Below are 25630 nucleotides of genomic sequence, written 5' to 3'. Positions count from 1 at the left end.
TTGTAGCACGCTGAATCGTAATCGAATCGAATTGTGGGGAGCCTAAAATGGCACACTCCTAATCGTCGTCGTTGAAGAAAACAACAATGGTTCATCCGCTGCCTGTAATGCAAGTCTTTTCGGCGTCAATGGCAGCCAATTAGTTCATTTGAAAACCACTCACACAGTATTTCCAAACCCAGGAGAAGCAAGTAGCCCATGAGGTCCAGCAGTACAAGCTGAAATCGGCTGAAAATGGACAACCTGAGCACAAGACCCAACTGGAAGAAATCTCCCTCGCTCTCAGGTGAGTCAAACCAACGCAATTGTGTATTTTCACATCCGTGTCCTTTCCACTGACTTTTTTTTGTGTGTGTTTTGGATGGTGTTCCCTGCAGTGACGTATCTAATGGCTCCAGCAGTCTGCAAGAAGGTCCAGTGGGCGCATCCATGATTTCGCTGACAAACAAGACGTCGACGTTGAGCCTCTGTTCTGACCCGGTCGGCACCGGCTCAGAAATTCAGAAGAACGGCGTTGTCCATTCCTGCTCATAAGCAGTACTCACTGACATGCACACATACAGACATACCTACACACACACTGAAAAGGCTATGTTAAAAAAGCATGCACAGGCATGCACACACACACACATGTTCTATTTAGAAGATGAGCAGTATCTGCCGTGATATGAATCTTTTTGTTTTTTTCTTTTTTGTTCTGTGAATGAGCTTTTTTTTTTTTTTTTATGACTTTCCTTGCCTGGAAACCAGGGCATATGATAACATTTCTTTGTGTTTTTGTCGTTCCTTCTCTTCCCCCCTTCCCCTTTTGAATTCTAGACTTAACAAGGCTCACATTCAGGAAGAGGAACAGGGTGTTGATGGTGACAGTGGCAATCAAAAGGGATTCAATTGTCCTCTGCCCCCCACCACACTCAAGATTCTTGTCACAGGGTGTGCAAAAACCCAAAACACGGTTGCCGAGGCTACAGACCTATCACATTGCATGCTCAGGAACATCGCGTCACGCACACGCATGGAGGAGACAACAGCAAGTCGGCTCTCGCCCCCCAGAATCGTAAAACAAAAACAAAAAACAGTGGTTGCACAGATCAAGATGGTCTGGGAAGGGAAAGCACGCCACCTGACTGCCACGAGAAGCATGATTTATTTATTATTTTTTTTTAATGAATGCATTTTTAGGATGGACTCGTGCTATGTCTTTTTTCTGCATACTTAACAGCAGTATATTAAATATTTAATTGAAGCATTCTGTTTTAAAGATTGCAACTTTCTTGATAAGGGAATGTGCTGCTTCTTTACCGAGGTCACATTATTGTATTACTCCAAAAAAGAAAAAGAAAAAAAAATAGCTGAATGCACGTCCTCAGGCCTGCCGCATCCTGCATCAGGGTCAAACTTTGATGAGCCTTTCCCTCCTCAGAGCTTCTCGTCTGGCCAATCGCAAAAAGCCTCCCCATTGGGATTATCTCGTCACGTGCTCGCATAACTTCTATGAAGTTGCCTCCCCCTTTTTTTCGTCTTTTTTGTTTTTCGTCAATGCATTGTTGCGGTTTTTGGGGGGGCAGGTTGTTTGCTTGCGCTCCTCATCGCTAGGTGTCCCACAACAGTCACATTCACTACACAAATCAAAGCAGCACTGTCACCATCACCACAAGGCTCGTCTCGCGCTTCGTGTTCCGTTTACTGCCGACTCTCAACACGGAGCCCGCGGTTTGAGGTGGGCGCAAATTATTTTTGTGTCCATCTGGATCTTTTGTGTCCATTTTTTTTTTCTTTTAAAAATAAATCCCATCCCCGTCTCGCCCGCAACGGCTCCATTTATCGTTTAGGTACACAGCTCACTTATACGAGTATGTATACATACATTAATATACTAAAGCACTATTAACGTGCCACCTGTTATTCTACTCGCTCAGCATTTATATTAAATGATCTCTACTTTAGAATCAGCAAGAATTTTTTTTGTTTGTTTGTTTGTTTTGGTTTTGACTTATTTTTCTGTCCACTGGTTGCCAACACAGACTTTATCCTTTCCCAGACGAAGGACTTTCTGTGCGCATTTGAAGTGTGTTCACTTAAATCTTTTGTGTTCAAACAAAGATAAGACTATGCTTCCGAAGAAGACAAAACAATTCTGTAACTTTGGGTTGGGTGGGGGAAAAAAAACAAAAAAATGACTTTTATGGAGCTTTGTGTGTTGTATTGTAGAAGATGTACCCTCGGTTCCCACCTGCTCTCTTTATTTCCTTCACCTTCAAATTGTGCTGTAATGGATGAAAAGATGAAAAAAAAGTTACCTCGTTCTCAGGAAGTTGATTTAAAGGTTGGCCTCAGATTCTTCATTTTTTTGAGTATTTAAGCCCAAATGGTTGGCTAAAGTGGATTCCTAATCACCCCTTTTCAAACCATGCAATATTGCCAAAATAATTTGCTCCAATGAAATTTTTTTGACCTAGTTTTTTTTTTTTTTTTTGGGTTGGGGGGCTTCCTGCAATGGAATCTATACAACCTGTGGGTCCCAATCGACAGTTTTTTTGTTGTTGTTGGTGTTTTTGCTCCTGATTGAACGAATATAAACGCCGTTTAGTTGGGACGATGGCGCACGAAATGCTGAATTGATGTTTCTCAGTGGAACTTCTGCTTACTGCCCACTCAATGAGATCGTCCAATTAACTCCCCAACTCCCAAATATTTTTTGGACCACTGAGCTGTCACTGTTGCTTAAGGCTCACTTTTTATTCCCTGGCTTTGTGGGCAACAAAATTCATAATGGCTTTTTAAAACTATAAATATATATATATCATTACCTCCCTTGTAAAAAAATAAATAAATAAAAATAAATACAAAAAAAAAAAATCCTCTTAAATTAAGGTACAGGTTTGATTTCAGCAAAGAAAAAAAAGGCTTTTATATGTTTATTATACTCCATTAAGGAATGTCTAGACTTATCTTCCTCCAATGTGGATGTAGCCATTACGACGCCATTTTGACTTTGTAAGAGAATTCACTGTGTGAAAATTGGTTTGCGTTTTTGTATAATACAATCTGCTTTTTTTTGTTTGTTTGTTTGATACAAGCAAAAGGTCAAACTGGAAGTGAGGTGGAAAACAAAGTGACCTTGTGAAATTTGACACAAAATGTAACTTATGTGCTACAGTGATTCTGAGTTTAGGGGGAGAAGATTAAATGAGATTGCTAACTCTTGTTGGAATGTTGGTCTCACTTTATTACAAGTTTAGTAATTACGCAGACTTTTAACAAGTATTTTTAAAGCAATTTTGGACAAAATTGTTGTACAGTAGATAAAGTTTACACACCCCAGGATTGGTTATTATAGATGGGATGTTCTTCAAAAATGACCTAATAATTGAGTTAAATTTTATAAACTGGAAATGAGTCCCACAGCATTCTTTGATTTATTATACCAACATTATTATTGTATTATATTTTTCATGTATTAATAATATTTTGTACATTGAAGCACTTTTTGGGCTACATTTTATTTATTTAGATCTATTTATATTAGGCCTGCACAATATTTCATTCGAACATTGCCATCGCAATGTGCGCGTGCGCAATAGTCCCATCGCAGGATGTGTGTTTATATATATATATATTTTTTTTGTTTAAATGGAAACTTTGTTTTTTTCTTCATAAAAGCAGCAATTGTGCAGAGACATGGCTTCCTGGGTCCGTTTTATATACACACCAATCTTCATCGTTCACAGATAAACCCCCTGAGCCTGGATTAAACGGTATTATATGAATACTAGGTATGTCCTGATCACATATTTTTGCACCAGTCACCTGACCGAAAAAGTTCTTTTGCTTTGTTGCTCACGCTGCCGAGAATAGCCTCTCTCACACACAAGGAATGAGTTGCCACAGCACACTTCAGACTGCACCAAGTTTAACGATGATTAACACATCTGTGCCTTTGATCGCAAAGCTACTGAGTAGTCGCTGGCCAGATCAACGCTACAAACCTGTCAATCATCGTTAAGTTTAAGTACCAAACGCCAGCTGCACTGGTAACCACGAAAAACAGTTTAGAGGGAGGGTGAGAGGCTGTACTAGCATGAAGCAGAAAAAGATAATTTTTTAAAAATTCCGATCTTTCTCACCGAAATCCGATCATCTCCAAAATGGCACGATTGGCCTGTTTTCTGATCAAATGATCAGATCGGGACATCTCTCAGTGTGGTCATAGTGAGTTAACCAAAGTCTCCCCAAATAGAGCATTCAAGTCATCTGGTGAAAATTCTTAGTTTTAATGGCGCAATATAGGACAGCCTCTTTCACACACTCCGAAACACCGGGAATATTGCGGGATTTAACCGTGCAGCAGTTGTATGTGAAAAGGTCGACTGACACGGAGATTACGCGGACATTTCACGGGTCGCGTCTTAGTATCATGTCAGGGACTTTCCCGGGAAGCAGTGTGCGTTAAAGCAGGCGTTAAATTCCCGGGTCAGCATCATTGCTGACAGTGTTGTCAGTAATGCGTTACTAAGTAACGAGTAATCTAACGCTTTCATTTTTCCAAGCCAGTAATCCGATTAAAATTAGTTTCCCTAGGTCCTGTGCGTTACTATTTTGTTTTTGCCTAATAATGTACGTATGTAGAATGAAGAATACTGTAGTCATGTACGAAGAGCATTTCTTATTGTGAAAAAAAAAAAAAAACTGTTCACGTGTATTACGATGCTGTTTAAGGCTTGTCTGCCACGGCGGTCAACAACATAGCATTCTAATGAAGCAGTGAGGCTATTAGTGAAAGGCAGGATATATACCGCAAATGGATGCCTTTGCTCACTGGAAATACAGCCATTACTTCACATTTCTGTCCAGTAAAGATGACAAAAATATCTCCGTGCGTTGCAAACTTTACGCTGGCTGAAAAAGACTGTCGGCCGCTAAAAACTACATCCAATTCAACAAGGAAGCACGTGGAATTACAGGACAACGCGACAAAACTCGAAAAGCCTACAGGTAACAAGACAACCAGCATTCTACAGTTTGTAACCAGCCTTTATGCACATTTTATTGCTAGTGTTTGTAACCATAGGCGGAGTTTGACTTTTGTGGGGCTGGGGGCAAAGCATGTTGATGACTGAAACAAAAGTCAAAAGTTTGGACACACCTAAACATTTTTACGTTTCATATATTTTCACTACTATTGTAAATCCTCTCTGAATATATCAAAACTATGAACGAACATGTGGAATGGCAAAAAAAAAGTGAAATAACTGAAAACAGGTTATATATTCTACATTCTTCAAAGTGTCCACCTTTGAGGTGTCGCCAAACTTTTGGCCAATACTGTATATATACATGTATATAAAACTTCGAGCTCAGTTGTTGGTTGCGTTTGAAAGCTTAGGTTTACAGAAATTCTAAATACCCATCTTGCCTCCACAGGTGTAGTTTTGGCTTAGCAAAGCAAAAGCTAGTGTCTTAGGTGCTAGTCACATGATCTGCTCGAAAAATGATTTTGACCCATTATGAAATACGTTGTAGGATTCTTGTTCATTTCATTAATTTTTGTTGTTTTATTGCTTTACAACTTTTATAGATAATATTTTAACAGCTAGGTCTTTAATTTAAAGGGGAAGTTCAGAATTTTTGACATCAGGTTTTATGTTGGAGTTAGCGGGGGTTTATTTAGTCGGAGTTGATTTGAACAAATTCCGTGCAGTTTGTCATTTATTAGTTTCAGGGCTCCGAGGTGGCTAAGCTAGCGCGAGTCAATGGTGGTTGAAATCAACTCCATCAACTAATTAAACCCCCGCTAACCCAAAGATTAAGCCTTATGTGAAAAATTCAATTACATGCGACGACATTTTTTGTTGTCATTTTTATGTTGAGGCAGCAAAAGGAGAAAAATTGGTAAAAAGTAACTGATAAGTTACTTTTAAAGTAACTTAGTTACTTTGATAATAAAGTAATCTGTAAAGTAACTAGATTACTTTTTTGAGGTGTAATCAGTAATCAGTGATTAAATTACTTTTTTAAGTAATCTGTGACAACACTGATTGCTGATGAGGTAAATATGGTGAGCCGATCTCGCTGCTGCGGACATACTTCAAAGCATAAAACCATGCAGGGACGCGTTCAATGGTTTATTAAATACAAAAATACATGCGATTGCTGGCTGAAAAGGGAGAAAAACACAATTGGTCGGTGACAGTAGGTCGACGGGGATCAATGAAATACTAATCTAAGCGGTAGGCAGAGAGCTGATAACAACAAAACAACAAACAACAACAAAACAAAGCCGGCGGGATTCTTGGATCGCCTGGGGTTCAATACAGTCTTGATGAGCTTGAATTGGCTGCAGTCACAATATCAGGAACGCTCTCTTTGGAACAAAACACGATTTGACCAACATTGTGACAGCCGATCCTGAGCAAAAATGACGTAATGTCTGGGTTATAAAATCACTCCAGCAGCCCGCCCCGCACAGAGAGTGCCAGGGGCAACACGGGACAAGTGTGTGAAAGTGTCCAACCCGCGTCATTCTCGGGACATTTTTACATGCATGAAAGCAATGACGCGAGTAAATCCTGCGTCACCTTTCACGGGAATTTCGCTGGATATATACCCTACCCACCGACGTCACAAAACCACGTGCTCGCTGTATGGTTCCGCCCACTTGTCCGTCATTTTGTCTCTGTATTAGCATTGGTTTCAATTGATCGAGGAATTTAAAATGCATTTCATGGAAGACCCGGTGCTTTCTGATGCCGTAAACTCACTGGATGTGTTGCATAAAAGGCGTTATGTGGAAAAGCTTCGTTCTATACAGTCGCCAGATCCATATTTGATGCCTAAATCGATGATTTTTGACCGGCTGCCTTCGCCGTCTCTGCCTGACCCTGATATTTACAACTATCTTGTCCACACAAAATCAGCCTATTCTCACGAAAGTTTGAAAAACTTTAAGAGCTTGGAGGCTTATAAATGCTACGTTGCTGGTTGGGTGAAACAGGTCCTCGTACACGAAAATTCGGCAGGAATCTTGAGCTCGGAAGGTGAGTTACGAAATGTTCAATTCAAAATCTTTTGTTCTTGCTAACATCCACTGTCAAGTCTAATGTATTTCATGTCATTTGTCAATGGAGCTAGGGCTTTTAATGTTTATATGGTTTAGCGATAGCACTCTCACTACATACATACGTGTATGTTGTCGGCGATTAGCCTAGCAATGATCTTAATTGTGGTTGTCAGCCCAAAACCCTCTAAATATATATTAAATGCATCTTACCAGATATAAAATGACTACTACATAATCTGTGGTAATCGTTTGGAGCCCAGTTTTCTCGTCGAATTGCAGCAGCCCATCTTGCTCTCTCCTCTCCGTGTCTCTCGGAATCCGGTAGAACTTCAAGTCTCTCCGTCTATCTTCTCTGTTATTGCAACCGACCGCCACACACGCCTTCACCATTTTGATTATTAATGTTAACGAGCAGAAAAACACGCCGTAAATAGGAGGAATGTACGTAGCCGTAACAGGTCAACACGATGTGTTGACGGACAAGTGGGCGGCACCAGTCAGGAGAGCGGAGTTGTGACGTCACGTGGGTAGGGTCTATATGTGTGAAAAGGGCTTGTATCGCAATATATCGCAAACCCCCGAAAAGTCGCAATGTCATTTTTTTCCAATATCGTTCAGCCCTAATTTGTATAACTTTGTTAATTTTAACAATCATTTTCTCTTTTGCTGTAGCGCAGCTAAACCTGTATCAGATTTGCTAGTTCCAAAATCTGTGCGGCCTAGCGCAGCTTTTTGCTGGTCTAGATTTAAGATTTGTGGTAAGAATACATACCTGGTAAATTGGAATCAAAAGGCGTGTTACATAAAAACTAAACTAACAAGTACAAGTAATCCAAAACATTTCTTTTGACTAATAGTAGTGGTGTAAAAGTGATATGGCTGTTATATCCACGCCCATGAACATATTTGCCTAGCTCAACTTCCTCAAAAGTCTTGAGTCCACAGAATCCTGCAGCCTAGGGCACAGACTTCCAGGGGAATCATGTCGCACCTCTGCTAATTTGCCAAGGGATACTTTATTTTTTATTGTTTTTTAGTTCAATGTACTAAATGTACTAGTTTTTTCAATATGTATGTCACTGATACCTGTATCTAAAGTCATGCACGTCTCAGAAGAACAAAAGGCTGAAAACCAGCTCGCCAACTTCAGGTAAGCAACTCAAGACTCAGCAACAATTTTTTGGTCTCTAAAATGTAGTAATATGAATGATATGACAAAGGTGTGTTTAATAACCCACTGATACACACATTTTCATCCATTAGATATTTATGAGGTTTTGTTGCTATGATAAGGCAGATTTAAAGATTTTTTTCTTCTTCTTCACCATTATGTTCAAATTGTGTACTATACATTCAAGTAAATTGATGTGGGGGTTGTTACTTCTCTGAAGTTTGAGTCCAACCAACACGTAGTTCCAGCAGAGGAATTCAAAACTTTTCTTTTGTCGTATTACTGTACTAAGAGGTATTCGAATCTCTACGTTTATTCATTGAGTGCAAAATTTTCATGTTTGTTTTGCATTTCCTTTCATAAAATTGTTTGAATCACATATGGACTTGGGGTCTTTTGGGCTCCAAATTAAAGCAACACGTTGCAACTTTTCAGTTTGGTCGGTTTTAGCGACGCCAGTGGACAAAAACAGTCGTGTTTTGCCTAAAGGAAGACTGCGTTTCCCATGAGGACCAGCCCACACCCGAACAGTGTCGTAAAATCATCAATGAATCAAAATTCAATCTCCCAATTGCTTGCAGAAGGATTAAACAACATTTCTATTTCCAGTGGCTGTGTGAAGGATAAATAGTAAAAAGGTAATGAATCCACTTGTGGCTAAAAGATAGCATATGACGGTTAGCAACCGGGCGGGGCGTCACGCGGGCCAATGTTTATTCTATATATCTGTATATTTTTTTCCTCCTAAGACAAAACTTTTTGGCCCTTGTTGCGCTACCATCTTTGCAGCATTCGCGCGAAAGTGTTTTGAAAAGACATTTTCATCAATTTGCATCGACTTCCGTCTTTATAATGAATGGGGAAAGGGGAAGTGACGTATGCCGTAATGCATTCAGCACATTTGTAGTTTTTTTTGTGTGGCAGGGTTCCTGCCTCCCTCCTCAATGTTAATTAGTGCCAGTGAAAGCGATACAGATCCCCTCAAGATATAAAAGGGGTGTCATTCAACTAGTTGTCAGTCGACATATCACAAATGTTATGAAAATATTTGATAAAGGTTTGAAAGTTACCTAGTGTTGCTTTATGTTTCACTTTTCGCAAAATGTTGTTTCTGTGGAGTAAACTTTGGCAGCCGTCGCGGGCCCCCTTTATCAGCCGAAGTCCCAAGCAACTGCCCTGCTTGCCCTGCCTCGGTCACGGCTTTATAAAAAAAAAATCCAAAGTTTGACTCTTATTAAAATTTAAAAGATACAGTCAAAACAAAACAAAAAGATGCTCCAGTGGATGTCAACATAAAATTGATTGTTTGGCTCAAAGAGTTTTGTTAAGAAACCCACCAAATTTGGATTTAAAAAATGATAATTATGTTTAATAAAGTTTCAAAGTGAGGAAAATTAAGGCTGGGAATCTATATACAGTAAGTGATATCTATGGTGACGGTGAGCAAGAACATTCAGTGTGGCGGCGATGCAGAATGCTTTTCTTGACATAATGGGCTTTCTATTATGTGAACCAACCAGGTAAACGCTCCATACTGACACGTAGATGCAAAATTATCTTCTTCCGTGCTCTCTTATGGAAGCATTTTAAAATGTAGTTGAATAGATTATTTAGAGCAAAATTTACCTGAGCAAAAGTTAAATGACTGATTTAGAAGAAAAAAAAAAAAAAATCAAAAAATAAGTCACTCAAAATACAGTGGGGCAAATAAGTATTAGTCAACCACCAATTGTGCAGGTTCTCCTACTTGAAAAGATTAGAGAAGCCTGTAATTGTCATCATGGATAAACCTCAACCATGAGATACAGAATGTGGAAAAAAACCCCAGAAAATCACATTGTTTGATTTTTAAAGAATCTATTTCCAAATTAGAGTGGAAAATAAGTATTTGTTCACCTACAAACAAGAAAGATTTCCGGCTGTCAAAGAGGTCTAACTTCTTCTAACGAGCCTCCACTCGTTACCTGTATTAATGGCACCTGTTTTAACTCATTGTCGGTATAAAAGACACCTGTCCACATCAGTCAGTCACACTCTAAACTCCACTATGGCCAAGACCAAAGAGCTGTCGAAGGACACCAGAGACAAAATTGTAGACCTGCACCAGGTTGGGAAGACTGAATCTGCAATAGGTAAAACGCTTGGTGTAAAGAAATCAACTGTGGGAGCAATTATTAGAAAATGGAAGACATACAAGAGCACTGATAATCTCCCTCGATCTGGGGCTCCATGCAAGATCTAACCCCGTGGCCTCAAAATGATAACAAGAACGGTGAGCAAAAATCCCAGAACCACACAGGGGGACCTAGTGAATGACCTACAGAGAGCTGGGACCACAGTAACAAAGGCCACTATCAGTAACACAATGCACCGCCAGGGACTTAAATCCTTCACTGGCAGACGCATCCCCCTGCTGAAGCCAGTACACGTCCGGGCCCGTCTGCGGTTCACTAGAGAGCATTTGGATGATCCAGAAGAGGACTGGGAGAATGTGTTATGGTCAGATGAAACCGAAATAGAACTTTTTGGTAGAAACACAGGTTCTCGTGTTTGGAGGAGAAAGAATACTGAATTGCATCCGAAGAACACCATACCCAATGTGAAGCATGGGGGTGGGAACATCATGCTTTGGGGCTGTTGTTCTGCAAGGGGACCAGGACGACTGATCTGTGTAAAGGACAAAATGAATGGGGCCATGTTTCGAGAGATTTTTGGTAGTGATGGGTCCGTGAGACCTCATGAAGCGTGTCGACACAGTGACACACTGTGTTGACACAGTGTGGATACTGTGTCATTGAATACTGACACCTGCTGGACATAAAAAATCCCTACAGGCAACCCACTTGACAGACTGACACTGAATTGATGACATAGCATGTAAAATCAAATAATTTAAGTCTTTGCATTCATATTGCATTATTCCATATCTTTAAATTATGTGAACATATATTATAATGTGAAAATGTAAGTACCGTAATAATGAATGGGTGAATGAGGAATGCCTGTGGACTTTTTGTTCTGATAAAATTTTATTCAAAAACATAGTTTTTTTTTTTTAATGTTTAAAATTTAGTTGGTTACCTTTTTAAAATCAAACAAGCCTGCTGTGGACAACACACTCGCATGGAACCAATGATGCCAGCATGCACAAGAATTTCCAGTTGAAAGAGGTTTGGATAAGATGTCCATTGGCTCAGTTGGGCTTCGGTTCATGTTCGGCTCAGCCATGCATCGTTGCACTTTTGCAATTTCATCTACAGTTGCATTGCCTTCTTGACTCCCCACTTCGTCATCTAAGTGCTACCATAACCCACCAGAAAGAAATTGAAGTGGACAAAAAATAAATTATAGCTTAATTACAGATTTCTAATAAATTACCAAAAAAGTGACTGTGGGAAAGTAAAGGAATGGCTCTATACCTGTGTTTATTTTGGGATTATCAGAAACTTCATTCTCATGCTTGGGCCAGTAATGCTTCAGCATTGAGGAGGTGGCAACTGTTTGTATATGGCAGGTTAGTCATATACAAAGTACAAATGCAACATTTCACCTGCAAAAAAAAAATAACTTTAATAGTAAAACCGAAAATTTTGGTCTTGCGCTGCGACTACGCGTCGGGGACGAGTGGCGTTCGCTCTGACCACTAAGCTAACATGTCAAATGCAGGTAAAGATGTAGGCAAGGCTCCACAAATGACGGACCCGCGTGTACCTGTCACACTAATAAACTCAGATTTACATTAAAATTAATTGTATTTTGAATGGAAGATGACAACTGCATTTTCCCTGTCTTACGTCCATTTCCACAGCATGTAGACAACGAGGAAGTAACCGTGAGATGTGGATTGTTTCAGCAGCTCCATCGCGTTGACAGACGCGCTTCCTTTTGAAGCAGTTTGCCGCGTCATGACTGTGTCGACACAGTTCAATGAGTTCATGCATCGGTCACGTGATTTTCTTGTAGCGATACGCGCACCGATGCAGGGGTTGCTCCATGAGCTCGGCGCGCGCGCCGGCGCATTAGTATCACTGGACCCATCACTAATTTTTGGTGAAAATCTCCTTCCATCAGCAAGGGCATTGAAGATGAGACGTGGCTGGGTCTTTCAGCATGACGATGATCCCAAACACACAGCCAGGGCAACAAAGGAGTGGCTTCGTAAGAAGCATTTCAAGGTCCTGGAGTGGCCTAGCCAGTCTCCAGATCTCAACCCCATAGAAAATCTGTGGTGGGAGTTGAAAGTCCGTGTTGCCCAACGACAGCCCCAAAACAACATTGCTCTAGAGGAGATCTGCATGGAGGAATGGGCCAAAATACCAGCAACAGTGTTTGAAAAGCTTGTGAAGAGTAACAGAAAACGTTTGGCCTCTGTTACTGCCAACAAAGGGTACATGACAAAGTACTGAGATGTACTTTTGGTATTGACCAAATACTTATTTTCCACCATGATTTGCAAATACTTTAAAAATCAAACAATGTGATTTTCAGTTTTTTTTTTTTTCCAAGTTCTGTCTCTCATGGTTGATGTTTACCCATGTTGACAATTACAGGCCTCTCTAATATTTTCAAGTGGGAGAACTTGCAAAATTAGTGGTTGACTAAATACTTATTTGCCCCACTGTATGTCTTAGTTTCAATCATGAGAGTAAAGTCAATTCGGTATTTTTCACCCTTGTTTATGTTCTTTACCTGTTACACAACTTCCCAACTTAATTAGAATTGGTGTTTGTTTTGAACGTCTCTGCATGATCTGCAAAATTGCAGGGTTGGCTGCACTCCAGGCTGGCTTTGTCTTTGGTCCTTCCTGCTCCTCCTGTTGGTCGGGATTGCCCTGACTGTTTTGCATCGTCCTCACAACGACTCCACAGAGAAGCCGGGGGACTTAACTGTCGTCAAGCAGGATGGGTTTACTCTGATCATCCAAACGTTCAAGCGAGATGATATTCTCGTGAAAGTCCTCAAACGTTGCCTGGCTGTGCCTCATCTCCAGAAGATCCTCATAGTGTGGAACAATATCAACAAACCCCCCTCCCAGAAATTACGGGATTCCTTGGGCCCTCATCGTACTCCCATCATCTTTTTGGAGCAAAAGGTCAACAGTATGCAAAACAGGCTGCAGCCCTTTTCTGAAATTCAGACTGATGGTGAGCTTGCATTGTGATGTTGCTGATATATTGTGATTGGCTACAAACCTTAAGGAATGAGATGGAATGCAAGAAATATTTATTTCGCTCACAGTTTTATGAATACATAGTTGGTGTAAGGGCATAGTTTGGTCTCAACATTGGTAGGGACGATATAACAGCATAACCAGCATGTACACTTTTTACGAGAAACGGGGCATTTATAAGACCAAACAGACAGGGTGAACGGAGATCAGGGTCCGGGCTATATTTCTCACCAATTTGAACCTAATTAATTGATAGGCTAAATCAGACATGTCCAAAGTCCGGCCCGGGGGCCAAATGCGGCCCGTGGTCAAATTTAATCTGGCCCCCAGCCTCTGTCATAAAATCAATAACGTCTGGCCCGCACACAGACTTAATAAATTGGTCAGCAGCACTGCTACCGGCATATAAAGTAGCTTACACACTAAATGCTGCTACTTATTTACCCACTAAAAGGCAGCAACACTCTAATCAACATTACTCTGTGTGATCCTTTACTTCAAGTTTTCTAAAATGGCGACAATCAACGAAAAAAAAAAAGTTCACTGCAACAGCAGACGCTTCAGGATCGATGAAAATTTGACTATTTCTTCCCTAAAATACGCAACAACTGTGTCTGACTCATTTGCAAAGAGACAGTTGCTGTTTTTAAAGAGTTCAATGTGAGGCGATATGACCAAACAAGACACGCAGACATGTACGACAAGATTACAGGGAAGATACGCAGGGAGAAATTGAAGCAACTTGAAGCTACCAGAAGTTTAATTTCACAGCAGCAGTATTTCGCAAGAGTCCGAGAGTCGAAAGAGAACACCACAAAGGCTAGTTGCGAGATTGAATTTATTAATTAAAAAAAAAAAAATAAAGCAAATGTGACACACAGAATGGCTTGCTAAAATTTGCTTAAATATATTGTTCTACGTAAAGGACGTCAGCCAAGGTAGGCCCCCCACAGTTTTACCACACTAAATCTTGCCCCCTTTGCAAAAAGTTTGGACACCCCTGGGCTAAATAATCAATTCAAAATGAATCTGTATTGAATTACACTAACTTTCCTGTGTATTGGTTCAGGTGATACATGCACCGTTCGATTAAAACCTTTTTTTTTTCTTTCCAAAAACTACTAAAGAAATATTTTGAAAACTTCCGAAATAGATGGTTGTATTTTATTACCAAATTTTAAATTTCAATATTGGAACACAAATTATATAAACATACACAAGAAATACAAACTTGTTAATCATCATTTAACTACACTGCTGGCCAAAAGTATTGGCGCCCCTGCAATTCTGTCATAATGCTCAATTTCTCCCAGAAAATGATTGCAATTACAAATGCTTTTGGTAGTAATATCTTCATTGATTTAGCTTGCAATGAAAAAACTAAAGAGAATGGGGAAAAACATGTTAGATCATTATCATTTTACACAAAACTCCAAAAATGGGCTGGACAATTTTATAGACCCTACCCACGTGACGTCACAGCTCCGCTCTCCTGAATGGTACCGCCCACTTGTCCGTCAAAACATAGTGTTAACCTGTTACGGCTACGTACATTTCTCCTATTTACGGCGTGTTTTTCTGCTCCTTAACATTAATAATCAAAATGGTGAAGGCGTGTGTGGCTGTTGGTTGCACTAACAGAGAAGATGGAAGGAGAGACTTGAAGTTTTACCGTATTCCGAGGGATCCAAAGAGGAGAGCGAAATGGACGGCTGCAATTCGACGTGAAAACTGGGCACCAAAAAATCACCACAGACTATGTAGTAGTCATTTTATATCCGGTAAGATGCATTTAAGATATACTTAGGGGGTTTTGGACTGACAAATTACCACAATTAAGATCATTGCGAGGCTAATCGCCGACAACATACGACGTAGTACGACATAGTTTCAAATTCAAGATGTTTGTGACTTCCCTTTCTTCCACCATCGTTATTTTTTGAATAATATTTAGCTGGTACCAAGTGAAAGAAACTGGCCTCGTCTACGGGGCTGACAAATAACCACAATTAAGATCATTGCGAGGCTAATCGCCGACAACATACGACGTAGTACGACATAGTTTCAAATTCAAGATGTTTGTGACTTCCCTTTCTTCCACCATCGTTATTTTTTGAATAATATTTAGCTGGTACCAAGTGAAAGAAACTGGCCTCGTCTACGGAGCTGACAAATAACCACAATTAAGATCATTGCTAGGCTAATCGCCGACAACATACACGTATGTATGTCGTGAGAGTGCTATCGCTAAACCATATAAACATTAAAAGCCTTAACTCCATTGACAAACGACATGAAATACATTAGACTTGACAGTGGATGTTAGCAATAACAAAAGATTTTGAATTGAAAATTTCGTAACTCACCTTTCCAAGCACAAGATAGATTCCTGCCGAACGAGGACCTGTTTCACCCAACCAGCAACGAAGTATTTATAAGCCTCCAAGCTCTTGAAGTTTTTCAAATTTTCGTGGGAATAGGCTGATTTTGTGTGGACAAGATAATTGTAAATATCAGCGTAGCAGATGTCAGGCAGACAGGGCGAAGACAGTGGGTCGAAAAACATCGATTTGGGCATCAAATATGGATCTGGCGACTGTATAGAACGAAGCTTTTCCTCATAACGCCTTTTATGCAACAGATCCAGTGAGTTTGCGGCATCAGAAAGCACCGGGTCTTCCATGAAATGCATTTTAAATTCCGCCATCAATTGAAAACAATGCTAATACAGAGTCAAAATGACGGACAAGTGGGCGGAACCATACAGCGAGCACGTGGTTTTATGACGTTGGTGGGTAGGCTCTATAGGCACCCTTTGAAAAATCATGTGATGCTTCTCTAATTTGTGTAATTAACAGCACCTGTTACTTAACTGTGGCACAAAACAGGTGCTGGCAATAACTAAAAGTTGACTCAACCTCTGTCCTGTGTCCTTACCGCATTGAGCATGGAGAAAAGAAAGAAGACCAAAGAACTGTCTGAGGACTTGAGAGCAAAATTGTGAGGAAGCATGGGCAATCTCAAGGCTACAAGTCTACAGTCCCTGACAAAAGTCTTGTCGCTTATCCATTTTGTAGAAACAATTGCTAGTAATCTGACTTTTAAATATTCAATTGGTTTCAGAAATGGCTCATATGAAAGCTAAGACCCTCCCAAATGATGTTGAATGTACAAAAATATATTTGTTTCACTGAAAAAAGATTTATCATTTAATGAAGACATAAAGGTCAAATTTTGGCAAGACAAAAGTTTTGTCGCCTAAAGAAAGTAGTGTGAAAATTGAACAAAAATCGTTCTTCAAATCCAAAAACATGTTACATAACATAAGCGAATTAAGTAGTGGTGCTGTTAGATCCAATTTTAATATTATGTATTACTTCCACGGGCTTGAAGAACTGCTTGAAGTTCCCACTTCCTTACAAATTGCGCAGCCCAAACCCGAATTTCCTATTAGGGTACTGGCGTGTTGCTCTGGCTGTCTGTGGTCCACCTGGCTGACTGCTGGCGCTGTAGCTGGCCCCCCCTCTGGGTGGCGCTGAATCTGACCAGCTGCTGCCACGGTAGCAGCCTCCTGCCCCGGCTTGGCTGGCTGTCCATGAACCTGGCTCGCTGCTGCGGCGCTGGCCTCCTGCTGCACCCAGTCCTGCCTGATCTTACCTTCTCCACCCTCCCGCTCTGCTCTCTCCGTGTCTCCTGCGTCATTCACCCAAACTGTAGTAAAGCGCAAAGATGGGAAAAGTAATTAATTAGATTACTCACTACTGACAAAAATAACGCTGTTTGTAACGCCGTTGTTAACAACACTGGTGCTGTTGCTACCACAATTACTGGAGAAAAAAAATTGGGCGTTCCATGGTGCCTTGTTTGTGGAATAACTTTGAAATGAACTATGAAAAAAAAGCCAGGTTAAACAGCAAAATTTGTTTTCTATATGTAAACTTACATTAGTGCAGTCACACACTAATCATATACTAAGGAATCATATTCGGATATCACCAGGAGAGCAGCAGACATCATTGGTAGTGATTTCTTTAATCTGATTCAAGATGACCAAAACTTGGGAGAGAATAAACAATCCGTCCTGGAATAAACAGATCAGTAGTAACCATAACTTGACGCCTTTGCGCTCTGTTCTTCTATTTTTAGCCGTGTTGATGTTGGATGATGATATCCTGCTCAGCGTATCTGACATAAGTTTTGCATTCAGGATTTGGAAGGTAAACAGCTTGTTGTTAGATGCTACTGATGAAATATGCCAGCATTTTAGCATACTATATGCAAATGATTGTAATTTGGTGTTTCAATATATTTGTTCCATAGCAATCTCCAGACCAAATTGTTGGCTTTGTGCCCCGAAGACACGCCGAGACCGCTCCAGGGGTGTACACCTATGGTGGTAGTGAGCTGTCAGATCCACAAAACGGAGGAGAGAAGTAAGATGAGAAATACTCAGATGATCAGTGGTGTTGCAAGGGTCTCTTGGGCTCCAAGAAAGAAATCCCTTGGCTCCTCACCCCATGCATGCATGCCACAAAGATTTGATTTTTTGCACACATACGTAAATGCACAATAAATAAGTAAATATTGTATTAGGCCACATAAAAAGAAAAATTGGAAGACAATATATATAAAACATTTAATTGAAAATCTTTTAATAATATAAATAATGTCAAATAAAATAAACTTACACACTTACAGTTACACACTTTCACTTTTCATGTAATACGTGAGGTCCAATGACAGTGTGAGGAGTAAGTTACTACGGTAGATAGGGTGGGGCCTCACAAGGTGGGTTTGCTAATGTGGTCATTTCAAATCAAATTATTAGATTTGTTCAATATTATCGGGTTGCAGATAATATCGGCTGAGAAAAAGCATTTCAAAATGATATAAGACAATAATGACATCTGTTTTTCATTATCGGATTTGGGCCAATATACATGATGCCTTCAAAGTGAATGTAGAAACATTCTGCCTTTGTACAAGGGCTGGTCACAGCTTAACACAGTAGTCATGCTTATTGGTCATTAGATGTCTCCAAACTAAGATTCTTGTGATTTGTTATGTGAGCATTATCATTATTAAAGCATCCAGTGGGGCATCACAATACAATTAGCCATAATAAGTCACCGACCGCATTCATCGGTATCCGTTTGATATCGGTATTGGATTTTTGGATTTGGACAATATCGGGATATTGGTTAAAAGTCATTATCGGACAACTCTAAAATTGATTTATATAGCCCTTTACAAAAAAAAACCTGACGGATCCTTAAAGTGCTTTACAACAGAGGAAAATATAGTCCATGACAGAAAAGCACTATACAGTACAATGAAGAGAAAAACAAAAACAATGCATCGTGCTAAAAGTCATTGTCCAATTCTATGGAGTACAATTTGACAGCCTTCGGGGGCACCTTTATTGGCCGGGGCCTAAGCAACTGCCTGGCTTGCCTGTCCGCTAGCACCGCCTCTGTAGATCATCGCAAATGGTGACATGTTTGATCCTATGGGCGATACCTGAGTCAATTTCCATGTGTTTTTCTTACATATTAGGCCCATAAGGATGAGTCGTAGTATACTGATTACCAGTGTTGGGAATAACGCCGTTATAAATAACGCCGTTATTTTTTCAGTAACGTGGTAATCTAACAAATTATTTTTTCCGCCGTTACAATGCCGTTACCGTTACTGACGGTCAAAAGCGGTGCGTTTCTTACTCTGAATAAATTGAAGAAACTACCAGCCGTAGCGAGTCTACTCTGCTCTGTTTATTTGTCATTCAAGACTTGGGGTGCATTCAGGTTCGAGAATAGCGCACGTGTTTTGTTTTGTGCTTTTTCTTAGCAAAGATATACCACACAGGACGTGCTGGCACTCTGTTTCTTTAATAGCACATATAACTTCAACATTAACACAAACGTACGGCTCTCGGCAGGCTGTGTCTCTAACTCACTCCCGGATCATGTGAGCAAAACAATATTGGCGCCGTGTGCACTTTAGGGTGCCTCGGATAATTCTGTATCAGAATATTACAGCACGTACTTCTTATGACTCCAGGCTGTTTGTCAAAGCTCATTCAATGAGACAATGCTTTCCAAAGCTTGCGAACGTTTCTGTGTTTGCTACACCTGAATGCTAGCCTCGTTCCCATCCCCTACTGTCTGCCAGCAAGAATGCTGCTTCCATGTTGAGGACGGCAGACGCTTTGAGGGTGACGGGAGGAGTAGGGGGACGAGGCTACCTGAATGCACCACCTGGATAGATGCGATGGATGTGATTGTGATTGGCTGAGGGTTAGAGTCATGTGTCATTGTAAGCCAATCAGAGCCGGTGTTTTCACACACAAACCGGAACAACGCGTGAGGCAAACACACACACGCAAAACAGATGCAGAGGGATATGATGGCAGGGCATTCAGAGGAAAATTTGTCCTTTACCAGGTGGAGATATAAAAACTATTTCAAGTCAAAATACTTGAAGTACAGTAGGCTATGTCTACTTGACCAGTTATCTCAGTTTGTCAGAGTTATATTTAATTGATTAAACTCACTTTATATTGTTTACTGCTGATTGTTATTTTATTATATTGTTTACTGTTTATTTTTGTTGCACTTCAAGTGTAGGATAAATCTGTTGTGAGGTGCAATAAATATTATAAGGTTCTATAACACAACTACCTGTCTGTTCTTCTCTATTCAACTGACTCGAATACTGCTCAGAAAATTTCAAATTCTTTGACATACAATAACTTCTTTTTAAAGTAGCAGAAATAATTACTTTTCCTGGTAATTAGTTAATTTTACTATAGAGTAATTCAGTTACTAACTCAGTTACTTTTTGGAAGAAGTAGCGAGTAACTAACTAATTACTTTTTTAAAGTAACGTGCCCAACACTGCTGATTACACTTTTTTTTAATAGCGATTGATCTGAGGACCTTCTTTGTCATCACAACTATTTCCATACGAGCCATTAAAAATGTCATTTTCCTGTGCTCTATTTAGATATTCCATGGTGTTGATCAGCGCTGTGTTCTTCCACCGTCGCTACCTGCAGCTGTATCAGGAGCAGCCGAAAGAGGTGCACAATCTGGTGGACGACACCCACAACTGTGACGACATTGCCATGAATTTCGTGGTGGCAATGCACCTGCGCAAACTCTGGGGTAGCGGCAAGCCTGCGGGAATTTATATCAAACCAAAAAATATGGTCAACCTGGAACTGCAAGCCAACAGCGGTTTCAAAGGATTGTGGCACCGCCCTGACCACTTCAAGCAGAGGTCATATTGTCTCACCCGGTTAGCCCAAATTTATGGTGTCATGCCCTTGCAGTTCTCCAACATCATGATGACTCAGTTGACTTAAAAAAGTTAAGGCTTAGGAAATGCTTGAATACACTTAAGTAGTTGGATGAATAAGCTACTGTGTTTTCTGCACGATAAGGCGCACTTAAAAGCCTTCACTGTTCTCAAAAGCCGACAGTGAGCCTTATACACTATATGGATCAATAATGGTTAATAATGTTAATAAGGTTAATAATAAACATTCCCTTTAGAACAGCTCTATCGATTGGATGCATAAGGCAACACTAAGCATTACTACTGTTACAACTACTACTATGCCTTATATTGGTTAAAAATGTTAATAAGGTTAATAATAAACATTCCCTTTAGCACAGCTCTATCGATTGGATGCATAATGCAACACTAAACACTACTACTACTATGCCTTATATTGGTTAATAATGTTAATAAGGTTAATAATAAACATTCCCTTTAGCACAGCTCTATCGACTGTATGCATAATGCAACACTAAGCACTACTACTACTACTACTACTACGACTATGCCTTATATTGGTTAATAATGTTAATAAGGTGAATAATAGGGCTGTCAAAATTATCGCGTTAACGGGCGGTAATTAATTTTTTCAATTAATTACGTTAAAATATTTGACGCAATTAATGCACATGCCCCCCTCAAACATTAAAATGACAGTGTCATGTCCATTTGTTACTTGTGTTTTTTTTTGTTGTGTTTTGTCGCCCTCTGCTGGCGCTTGGGTGCAACTGATTTTATGGGTTTCAGCACCATCCATGAGCATTGTGTAATTGTTGACAGCAACGATGGCGAGCTACTAGTTTATTTTTTTGTTTGAAAATTTTACAAATGTTATTAAAACGAAAACATTAAGAGGGGTTTTGATATAAAATTTTTATAACTTGTACTAACATTTATCTTTTAAGAACTACAGGTCTTTCTATCCATGGATTGCTTTAACAGAATGTTAATAATGTTAATGCCATCTTGTTGATTTATTGTTATAATAAACAAATACAGTACTTATGTACGGTATGTTGAATGTATATGTCCGTCTTTCTTATCTTTCCATTCCAACAATAATTTACAGAAAAATATGGCATATTTTATAGATGGTTTGAATTGCGATTAATTACGATTAATTAATCTTTAAGCTGTGATTAACTCGATTAATAATTTTAATCGTTTGACAGCCCTAGTTAATAATAAACATCCCCTTTAGCACAGCTCTATCGATTGGAAGCATATTGCAACACTAAACACTACTACTACTACTACTACTATGCCTCATATTGGTTAATAATGTTAATAAGGTTAATAATAAACATTCCCTTTAGCACAGCTCTATCTAGTGGATGCATAATGCAACACTAACCACTACTACTACTACTACTACTTCTACTACGCCTTATAATGTGGTGCATGCTATCTGAAAACAGTTTTGAAATCGGCCATTCATTGAAGGTGCGCCTTATACTCGAATGCGCCGTATAGCGTGAAAATACGGTAAATTTGAATTATACAATTTGAAATGGTTTTCTTCATTGAAAAAGAAAAGCAATCTGAATGGCATCATGTGTAATTTAACTTAGTTTGAATCTTGATGCATGAAGCAATATATTTTACTCATCCAAGTCTCAATATTCAAATTCAGATTGCGGAATTCAATTTAAATTTTGCACGAACACATACAGCACATTAGAAAAAACAATCAATCGACTATGACAAAGATTTCACCATGCACAGAGAAGAAGATATAAAGTGCAGTGAACAGACCCGTAACCCACAACAGAGAGAGCAGAAAAAAACTAACAGGAATAGAAAGAAAGAAAGAACAAGATGGGGCTAATGAGACAAGGTAACTTCCGCTGATATGTGACGGTCTTTGCAACCGTCAGTAGAGTTGAAGATCAGAAAAGACTGGTCTGTTTATTGTTTCAAAATTTTGGCTACAGACATCGTAAATCCAAATAAGATCAGGCAAGGCAAATGTATTTGTTTATCACCATTCAACACGAGTGCCAAAGAAGGTCCTTCTAAGTTCTTACCCCCCTGATCCCAGGATGCTTTGCTGCTGCGGCTACAGCTGAAAGTAATCAATTATTCAAATTTCAAGAATGTTTTAACTTTGATTTTAACTTATATGAACATCCAATGCAATATATATTAAACTAAAAATAAAAAATGATGAGCTGATATATTGTAATTTCAATCCCGCCATCTTCAACCCCTTATCCAAAGTCAGGTCGCGAGGGCAGCAGTTTCAGCAGGGAGCCGCAAACTTCCCTTTCCCTGGCCAAATTAACTAGCTCTGACTGGGGAATCCCGAAACCAGTGTCGAGACATAATTTCTCCAACTGGTCCTGGGCCTGCCCCGAGGTTTCCTCCCAGCTGGACGTGTCAGCAACACCTCCATAGGGAGGCGCCTTGGTGGCATCCGCACCAGATGCCCTGATCCTGTATCCAATCTCACGTGCCATTGTTCCCTCAATCGTGAGCAAGACCCCGAGATACTTGAACTCTTTCACTTGAGGCAGGACCACCTTCCCTACATAATAACCAGAATTGATGATCATTTCTAGCTTTCTAGTGCCGCGCTGGTTAGTACATGTACATGCTAGTACACGTTGACAGAATGTCACACGGCAACCAGAGAATAAAATGTCTTTGGATAACATGCTAGCAGAATGCATTCTTGGTGTGACATCGTCTTCTGTTTGAGGATTTTTTAGTGGGCAGAGCCATGGCAATTGAGAAAGGAAGACTAATTAGGATGTCATTTAATTATTAAGCCTTTTTTGGATGGATTTGTTTCCAAAATATGGTCTAGCACTGCTATCATTTTAAAGTCACTTATGGTAGTTTTTCATTTCACTTTTTAAATCAGCCTAGCCTAACCTAACCTAACCGTACCGTACCGTACCGTACCGTCCGTCCCACAGATGTACTTATATGAATTTTACTTTAATGTACCGTATTGGCCCGAGTATAAGTCGGTGTTTTTTGCATTGAAATAACACTGAAAAAGAGGGGGTTGTCTTATATTCGCGGTCTAGACATGACTGTGGTCAAAGTTAATATGAGAAACTTGAAACTGTTCAGTGTTGCAATTGTTCAGTTTTGCACATCAGATGTTTAAAGAAAAAGTCTGAGGCAATGTTATTTATTTTTATTGTTTTTCAAAATATCTACAGTTCAGAACATTGTATTTTCTATTTTTGAGCAGAATTCTAGCTTTGTATAGGCTAATGTTCCTATTGTTGAAAGCACAAAAGTGTGTAATAAAAAACCATGACATTTATATTTTGCATTTTGTTTTACTGTTCCGAAAATGAACCGAACCGTGACCTCAAAACCGAACCGAGATTTTTGTGTAAAATAACTATAATAATGATAATAAAAATCACTCTCCTTTGTACGTTTTCTCTCTCAAAGGCCATATTTACAGACATGCATCCAAGCGACAGCATTTAGGCCCATTTGGTAATTTAAAATGAAATTAAAATGGTATGAAAAAGTATCTGAACCTTTTGGAGTTTCTCACATTTCTGCATAAAATCACAATCAAATGTGATCTGATCTTTGTCAAAATCACACAGATGAAAAAACAGTGTCTGCTTTAACTAAAACCACCCAAACATTTATAGGTTTTCATATTTAAATGAGGATAGCGGCAAACAATGACAGAAGGGGGAAAAATACGTAAATGAACCATCACATTTAATATTTTGTGCCCCCCCCCCCTCCTTTGGCAGCAATGATTTCAGACACTTCCTGTAGCTGCAGATCAGTCTGGCACATCAATCAGGACTAATATTGGCACATTCTTCTCTACAAAACTGCTGTAGTTCAGTCAGATGTCTGGGATGTCTGGCATGATTCGCAGCCTTTAGGTCATGCCACAGCATCTCAGTGGGGTTCAAATCTGGACTTTGACTTGGCCACTCCAGAATGCGTATTTTGTTCTCCTGAAACCATTTTGAAGTTGATTTACTTCTGTGTTTTGGATCATTGTCTTGTTGCAGCATCCATCCTCTTTTTAGCTTCAACTGTCTGACAGACGGCCTCAGGTTTTCCTGGAAAACATCCTAATAAACTCTTGAATTCATTCTTCCATTCATGATTGCAAGTTGTCCAGGCTCTGAGGAAGCAAAACATCCCAAATCATGATGCTCCCTCCACCATGCTTCACGGTGGGGATGAGGTGTTGATGGTGGTGAGCTGTTCCATTTATCCTCCACACATGACATTGTGTGTTACTCCCTAACAATTCAACTTTGCTTTCATCAGTCCACTTGATATTTTGCCAAAACTTCTGTGGAGTGTCCAAATGTCTTTTTGCGAACCTTAAACGAGCAACAATGTATTTAAATTTTTTTTTCTCTTTTTAGACAGCAGTGGCTTCCTCCATGGAGTCCTCCCATGAACACCATTTTTGGCTATGGTTTTACACATAGTTGATGTGTGCACAGAGATGTTGGGCTGTGCCAGTGATTTCTGTAAGTCTTTAGCAGACACTCTAGGGTTTGTTGTTTTTTTTTTAAAACTTTTTTTTACCTCTTGGAGTATTCTGCGCTTAATTCTTGGCGTCATCTTTTGTGGATGGCCCCTCTTAGTGAGAGAAGCAACAGTGCCAAACTCTCTCCATTTGTAGACAACTTCTCTGACTTGATTGATGAACATCCAGACTCATACAGATGGTTTTGTATCCTTTCCCAGCTTTATACAAATCAACAATCCTTGATTGTAGGTTTTCAGACAACTCTTTTGACCGAGTCATGATGCACATCAGACAATGCTTCTCATCTAGACAATTCTTATCAGGTGTGCGTTTAATAGTATGCAGGGCAGCTTTAAACCACTCAATCACTTTTGAGTAATCTAATTAATTACATTTCTTATCTTGGCA

The 25630-nt window shown here is 39.7% G+C and overlaps 2 protein-coding genes across 4 annotated transcripts in view; both read left to right on the top strand.

The window, feature by feature from the left end:
• rc3h1b (ring finger and CCCH-type domains 1b) overlaps positions 1-3207 on the top strand; it is a 32470-nt gene extending 29263 nt beyond the window's left edge. For 2 of the 3 annotated variants that reach the window (XM_057856771.1, XM_057856770.1), the window contains exons 18-19: positions 183-286; positions 378-3207. In XM_057856771.1, coding sequence (XP_057712754.1) covers positions 183-286; positions 378-534 — 261 coding nt within the window. In that variant the 3' untranslated portion in view covers positions 535-3207. The remainder of the gene's footprint in view (positions 1-182; positions 287-377) is intronic. The other variant, XM_057856772.1, reaches the window with a different exon arrangement.
• Positions 3208-3356: 149 nt separating this feature from the next.
• On the top strand, positions 3357-23983 carry LOC130929551 (exostosin-like 2). The gene is made up of 5 exons (XM_057856779.1): positions 3357-8210; positions 12996-13375; positions 17548-17618; positions 17722-17834; positions 20407-23983. Exons 1-5 carry the CDS (start codon positions 8134-8136, stop codon positions 20765-20767), a joined length of 1002 nt encoding a protein of 333 aa, XP_057712762.1. The 5' UTR covers positions 3357-8133; the 3' UTR covers positions 20768-23983.
• The last annotated feature ends 1647 nt before the right edge of the window (positions 23984-25630 follow it).

This window comes from Corythoichthys intestinalis, chromosome 14 (genome assembly GCF_030265065.1).
Source record: "Corythoichthys intestinalis isolate RoL2023-P3 chromosome 14, ASM3026506v1, whole genome shotgun sequence".
Taxonomy (NCBI): domain Eukaryota; kingdom Metazoa; phylum Chordata; class Actinopteri; order Syngnathiformes; family Syngnathidae; genus Corythoichthys; species Corythoichthys intestinalis.
This window is presented reverse-complemented; position numbering and strand designations above follow the sequence as displayed.